At 35.4% G+C, this 7500-nt stretch overlaps 1 protein-coding gene and 1 long non-coding RNA gene across 3 annotated transcripts in view; one reads left to right on the top strand and one right to left on the bottom strand.

Moving 5' to 3' along the window:
- LOC107569719 (uncharacterized) overlaps nucleotides 1-5325 on the top strand; it is a 14211-nt gene extending 8886 nt beyond the window's left edge. Inside the window, exon 3 of the long non-coding RNA XR_001606939.1 lies at nucleotides 5248-5325. This is a non-coding gene — a long non-coding RNA (uncharacterized lncRNA). The remainder of the gene's footprint in view (nucleotides 1-5247) is intronic.
- LOC107569715 (calcium/calmodulin-dependent protein kinase type 1D-like) overlaps nucleotides 1-7500 on the bottom strand; it is a 21452-nt gene that overhangs the window by 9581 nt on the left and 4371 nt on the right. For both annotated transcript variants that reach the window (XM_016255862.1, XM_016255863.1), the window contains exons 2-3: nucleotides 1994-2125; nucleotides 1276-1350 (exon numbers count right to left, since the gene is read on the bottom strand). In XM_016255862.1, coding sequence (XP_016111348.1) covers nucleotides 1276-1350; nucleotides 1994-2125 — 207 coding nt within the window. The remainder of the gene's footprint in view (nucleotides 1-1275; nucleotides 1351-1993; nucleotides 2126-7500) is intronic.

Genomic DNA, 7500 nt, shown 5'->3' on the forward strand with positions numbered 1-7500 from the left:
TATAATAATGTTGTGTAGTCTTTAATACTATAGACACAGCCAGTTTTACTCACTGAAAGATTTATTCGTCATAAAATTATTACTTCATAATTGTATTCGAGTCTTACACACATGCTATACAGATAATGTAGAGTCGTGCATTATTTTGAGTGGTGACAGATATTATGGGAGTGGCTTGATGGAGTGCAGGAGTTGCAGATAACATGATCTTGACCCTTAAGAATCTTGAATTAATGCTGTCACGTAACAAATCTGTTCAAATATAAAATTAAATGAATTGCTAATTGCTACATTGAAATAAAAATGTAAAGCCTGTACAAAAATTTGAAATCGTGAATATAAATAGGCTAATTGGGAATCATGTAAAACATTTTAATAAAATAAAAACTATTATAACATTTATGTAGTTTTGCTCACTCGTCAGGTGTCTTTTTTAATTATATGATGTCATTACGTTGCTGTCTTGCCGCCAGACAATCGCTGCATTGCTGATCATGGTTTCGAGTATCGATACATAGTCCCTTTAAAACCAACCCATGAACACGCAATTATCTCAGATTACTCAATCCAGCCATACTAATCATCAACAAGATGCCAGATCCTTATTAGTGCGATGATATCATCTTAGATGTGACATTTAATCTCGGATGTAATAAGCGACGTACGAAGAACGGGCCCCTGGAGTCAACAAGCAGCATGAAAAACAAAACAAAAAATAAATAAATAAATAAATAACGAGCAAACCAAACCAAAACAAAGGGGAAAAAACATACAGAAAACAAAACAAAACAAAACAAAGCAAAGCAAAAAAACTATTCAGGTGATTCAATTCAACAACCATCAAATAATAAAATAAATAAAATAAAATAAAATAAAATAAACACTCAATATTCCAATCTGGGTTTAAAAACAAAAAAATGCAAATTTTGCATGTCAACATATAGATTATGGTTGGAGAATCCCATAATCATCTGTTGCTCAGGTCATTAAAATGATCTCAAACAACTGCAGCAGCCTTGGACACAAATGAGAATAAGAATTGGCTTCCTTTCAAGTCATGAGTTGGACGCCCCGCAGAACGTCGGATTGGAATGTGAATTGGAATGACAGGAAGAATTTCCTGGATTAAAATTCAAATAAATTCAACAGTGACACAACAAGAACAGATTACTTTACGTTTTCCATCTCGCAAACCAGCTTCACATGGTTTGGTTCTGTTTCAAAGACTTAGCAGACTTAAAGCAATAATGGAAGCAGCAAACAGATTCTACTCACAGTTGCATGATAAGATATAAATGAGTGGGGCTCTCATAAATGTCTTCCAGTGTCACAATGTTCTCATGCTTGATCCTGAAAAGAACAGATGAAATATTTGATCAATTACAACGAAGCAGAGTTGCACTTGAGTGGATTATGAAGGCTTTGTTTTGGATGGCTGACGTTGGTTCCGATTGCACATTCCCGTACACCATAGCATACATTCTGGGCTGATATGTTGAGCTATTTTATTCATGCAGATGATGAAAACAAAAGGAATTCCCATATGTAAGTTGCTAAACAACCATTACAGTCTCTGCTATCATTCTGACCATCTCCAATCCAGCTGCAGCGGTTTTACTCGCCAACGTATTGCCTCGCCTCCTTGCCTGAACGCCTTTTTACCATGACAACCACGGACCTGCGCTCGGCCTCAACGTGCGGTGAATAGCGAGGTCTGTGGCGGAGGCCACATGAATCATTTGTACAACCTTTAAAATGCTTCCAAATGGTTTTGACAGGGACAGGTAGGAGTCAGTAAAGGTAGGAGGCTGTGAGGGGTGTGTCGTAAAGGCTGAGTCATCTCCCGCTTTGAGGAGAAAAGCACAAACTCCCACTAACAGCTTCCTTTGAACTTTAGGGTTTTCGTCTGTAGCTAGAGAATCTTATGTAAAGCATGTAATGGGTGTTGGGTTTGTTATTTTAAGTCTTTTCCGGGAGCTTTTAGAATACTTACTTCCTCAGCACTGCAATCTCGTTATCTATTCCGCTCTCTTTTCCTCTTAGTGCTTTTTTTGGGATGCATTTCACGGCGTACATCTCTCCTGTGGCCTTCTCTTGGGCCAGGACCACCTCAGAAAATGCCCCACTGGAAAAAAGCATAAAAGAAAGGGTGTAAAGTGTAAAATGGTGGACAGAGACAAAATAAAGTGCTTGAAAGGTAAGCAGCATATAGTGGGGTCTAATAGTCTAAAACAACAATGAAAATACAATAATAAAATGAAAATAAAAATTAAATAGTAGTGCTTTAGATAGCCAGAATAAAATACAACAAAATAAAATAAAAAAACAAAATAAACAAAACAAAACAGACTACAACAGGACAGAAGCATGTAAAATAAAATAAAATAAAACAAAATAAAATAAAAGTTGTGCTTTAAATTAGATAGCCTACAAAGTGGCAGAAGCATAATATAGAATAAAACAAAATAGTAATGCTTTAGACAGCCTACAAAGGGAAAGAAGCATAAAATAAAATAGTATAAAATAAAAAAAACAGTAGTGGTTTAGCCTACAAAGTGGTCCAAGCACAAAGTAAATTTTTTTTTTAAAAATAATAGTGATTTAGACAGCTTACAAAGGGACAGAAGCAAAATAAAATAAAAAATTAAATTAAATAATAAACAGTTGTGCTTTAGACAGCCCATGAAGGGACAGAAGCATAAAATAAAATAAAATAAAAAATAGTAGTGCTTCAGACAGCCTACAAAGGGGCAGAGGCATAAAATTAAATGAAATTAAAACTACTAGTGCTTTAGACAGTCTACCAAAGGGGCAGAAGCATATAAAATAAAAATAGTTCTGCTTTAGTCTACAAAGGGACAGAAGCATAAAATAAAATAAAATAATAAAAAAGTACTTCAAAGTCATTTGACTTGACTAATTTATGAGCATTTAAAATACTAAGGACCCACTTCAAATGTCTGTACTTCTTCAAATATTTGTTTAAACCAATGCCAAACCTGTATGAACACATTCACGTCTGCTGTGATTCTGTGTAGGGATGTTGTATCATATGCACTGTGTGTAATCAGTTGGGCACTGTGGCTTGCAGCTAAGCCTTTATTGGTCTCTGAAAATCCACTCTAATCTCTTGGCACACACACACACGCAGTCATTTACAAACACTGACACGAGCACTCGCCACAATTCAGAAAACTTGGAACAAAAGGCTGTTTTTCAGTCAAAAGGTTTCCTGAACCATTTCATCAAACATAGGGCGTGGCGCTTTGCCAAAATGAAGCATTTGTCATCGGTTTCTTAAACTGTAAAATTCATTTCTCATCTGTGATTGAAACATAAGCCCTTCAGGAGGCTTGAAATGTAGTGACTCATTGGCCAAGCGCCCAGCAGGTTGAGTACTTTGTAAGCTATGTGTTCATATAAGCATTTGAGATTGCAGTGGGCGCGGCGTTCATCTCTGCAAAGGATTAAACTAGAAAAAAAATAACAGTGTGTGGTTGCATAGAGTGCATTAAATATTTAACACATATGTAATTCAGACACCTTTCACAGTGGTGTTTTCTGCTGCAAACGGTGCTAAAATATTATGGATGGTTGCCAGGAAGTTGCTAGGTGGTTGTTAAGGTGTTCAGAGTGGTACAGTATGAAGTGCATTGCTATGCAGTTTTTAGGGCATTATAGGTTGATAGGTGACTGTTTACTGGGCCAAGTCAGAACATAGCAAATATGATTGTCTAGAAACCTCGAGTGAACAAGCAAGGCCAAAAATAGATAATAAGAAATAAAACAAAATAAAACAGAACAAACCAAAACATAGCAAATTTGATTGTTTAAAAAGTTATAGCACACCTCAAGTCAACAAGCAGCGTGCAAAATAAAAAAATAAAACAAAATAAAAATGAACAAAACAAAACCTAGCATGTTTGATTTATTTAGAAAGTAATAGCACACCTCATGTCAACAAGCAACACAAAAATAAATATATAAAAAATGAAATAGAACAAAAAACAGAAAATTTGATTGTTTAGAACAGGGATCCTCAAATCTGGCCCACGAGATCCACTTTCCTGCAGAGTTTAGCTCTAACCCTAATCAAACACACCTGAGCGTGCTAATCAATGTCTTCAGGATCATTAGAAAATCACAGGTAGCTGAGTTTGATCAGGGTTGGAGCTAAACTCTGCAGCGCATTGGACCTCCAGGGCAAGATTTGAGGAACCCTGGTTTAGAAGGTAATAGCACACCTCAAGTCACAAGCAGCATAAAAAACATAATTCAATAAAAAAAGCATGAAAAAAGATAATTCAAATGATTCAATTCAGCAACAAGCAAATAATAATAATAAACCAAACTAAAATAATAAAAATTGGTATTGCATTGGGTGCTAGCACACATCAAGTCAACAGTGCAAATAAATAAATAAATACATAAAAATACAAAGAACAAAACATAGCAAATTTGATTGTTTTGTTTGAAGTCAATAGACAAAACTAAACCAAAAATAAGACTAAACAAATCAAAGCAAAGCAAAATACAAAACAAAACAAACCACAAAATTCAAAGCAAATATAATAATGATAATAATAACATAAAATAAAGAGTGGTATTAATTGCATTGTTATGTGGTTGCTTGGGAGTTATGGGTGGTTGCCATGTGACTGCTTACTGGGCCAAGTCAGAACACAGCAAATTTGATTGTTTAGAACAGTAATAGCACGCCTTGATTCGACATGCAGCATGAAAAACAAAACCAAAACAAAAAAAGCACAAAACCTCAAAAACCGTAATTCAGTTCAACAAACAGCAAATAATAAAATAAAATAAACTAATTCTAACTAATATAGGGTAGAGTGTAATAGAGTATAGCTACTTCCATTTTTGCCATCAGTCTGGTATCAGTCAACCAACAGCAGAGGAAATCATCAAAGCACAGGAAGTTTAAACTCAGAAACTCAATGCCATGTGTGTCACACCTTCAGGTATAAGGCTATGAAAGCATGACCGTTAACCCACATCCACTGACCTTTATGCACTTTGCGTTCCTTGTTGTGCGCCTGACTGTAAAGTGTATTTTGAAACAAAGCTCTGGAAAGCATGCCTGTTACACTCCTAATTTGCATAGCATGAGGTCAACAAGGAACTAGTGTTCATTTATCATACATTATCAAAGTTAATGGAGACCAGCATCTCTTTGGTTACCCACATTCTTCAAAATATCTTCTTTTGTGTTCAGCAATATGTGTTCAGTTAATACAGGTTCGGGACAAGATGAGAGTGAGTAAATAATGACAGAATTTAAATTTTTGGGTGAACTATCCCTGTAATGACAAGCGGCAGCATGTTTAGTACTACTAGTCTGCTGTCACTTTAAGACCTGCATCTAATATACAGGAACGCATCTGTACAGATATCTTAGTCAAGTAATCAGGTGCTGTTTGACAGGCTTTTTAGTGTGTGCGCGCTTCATGTTCACGCTCAGAAAAAGCACACGTCAGAACAGTCCGCGAATGAAATGTTTAACCGGCAAGGCTTTAAAGCACATACATATAATGTACTTTTGTGACTGTGAATAAGTGCAGTGTCCCGTGAGTGTAACTGTCAACGCCGAGTAAACATTTGATGTGAATGTATGTCACGTTGTACAGTATATTGAGACAGAGGCGCCAGAACTGCAGCTGATAGAATGTGCGCTGTAGCATGATACTACGGTATTACTACTACAGAAGATAGTGGAGATATTTTAATTGTCCATGATCAAAAATCATGATATTGCACACCCCTGTCAAAACATTCTTAACTGTGATAAACTTACTGTAAAGCATATCTTTTAATAGCCTGGCATTCTAAAACGCACAGCTGAATAATACATATAGGCACAAATGAATTTAATATGAATAATAAGAAGAAGAATAAACAACTTTTCTGCCAAAGTAGTCTAAAGGTTTACGAATACAATGGGAACATGGTACATTATTATTATTATAGATATCTAAAATCGAAATGCCAAATTCTATGATTTCTAAGAATTTTTTTTTTTACATTTGTATCTGGCTCGTCTGTGTGGTGTTTTCAGTTTAGTGCCTCAGAAGGCTGCATCTGTAAAATCTTGTGTAAGGCGTATTAGAGAATCTGTTATGTCATCTTCAGGAAGGGAAATCCAAGAGGAGACAATCCAAGTAAAATATTACTACTAATCAAAATAACTACTTTCTGTTTAACTATATTTTAAAATGTAATTTATTCCTGTGATGCAAAGCTGAATTTTCAGCATCTTTACTCCAGTCTTCAGTGTCACATGATCATTCTAATATGCTGATTTGCGGCTCAAGAAACATTTAGTATATTATTATCAATGTTGAAAACCGTCATACGATATTTCAGTAATATTGATATTAATATTTTACTGATAATAATATTTTTGTGGAAACTGTGATACATTTGTTCTGGGATTATTTGATCAAAATAAAGTACAAAAGAACAGGATTTATTTGAAATAGATATTTCTGTAACAATGTAAATGTCTTTACCGTCACTTTTAATAAAGATAAATTAAAATATTAGAATATTCATTTCTTTCAAAATAAAATAAAATAAAACAATACTGTCCAAAAAACTTTGAACAGTAATGTTTTGATAGAAACCTGGAAACTGCACAATCTTTTCTGAGTTTTTCCCCTCATATAATCTATAGTCAACACTTCAGAGCAATGAGGGAGGAGTGCTGAGCCTCAGATGACATGCAGTCAAACAAGTCGGATTAAAACAATCAGCACACGTGCAAACATGACTGTGATACCTGTTGTTGGCAGTGGCGGCTCGTGGGTTTTAAAATAGAGGAGGCACACTAATTGTATTGGTCTGGGATCCCTACCGATTATTATTATTATTTGCTTAACCACTTTAAAATGGCTTAGTCAGAAAATGTAAAGAAAAGGACACACATACAGCAAGATAATATAACTTCACTTACCTGGCCTATTACTTGAAGCAAACATCCATCCTTTCTTAAAGGTCTGTGTTAAAAGAGAGCTGCCTGTTGTGCCATTTAATTAAGCCGACTGCTGTAGCCTATATCCATATTTTCCCTTTTTTATTTTTATTTGTATATATACTGTCTGTTGGCTATCAAATATTCAATATCGCTACTCATCATAAGTACTTGGTACATTATCAGCGCAGCAGGAGATGTTCAAACTAATATCACGTAATTTACGTCTCTTTGATGATTGGTTGATATCAGAAGGGAGGCCAGCCTCCTCTACGAGGTTTCTTTTCTCAACACACCTCAGCGCTGGAAGTGAACACTCGATGCTGATTGGCTATTTTTTTTTACGGAGGCACGAGAGCTCAGCTCCCCCCCGGGCTCCACCTTCTCTATCATTAGCGGTTGTAATTACATCAGCAAACTCGGCACATTCGCGATAGAAAAGTGACACTTCCCAAATTCATTAACATATTATGGTATTACAGCTGTGAAATTACAAACAAAAAATACACATT

Source organism: Sinocyclocheilus grahami, unplaced genomic scaffold (assembly GCF_001515645.1).
Source record: "Sinocyclocheilus grahami isolate Dianchi unplaced genomic scaffold, SAMN03320097.WGS_v1.1 scaffold1374.1, whole genome shotgun sequence".
Taxonomy (NCBI): domain Eukaryota; kingdom Metazoa; phylum Chordata; class Actinopteri; order Cypriniformes; family Cyprinidae; genus Sinocyclocheilus; species Sinocyclocheilus grahami.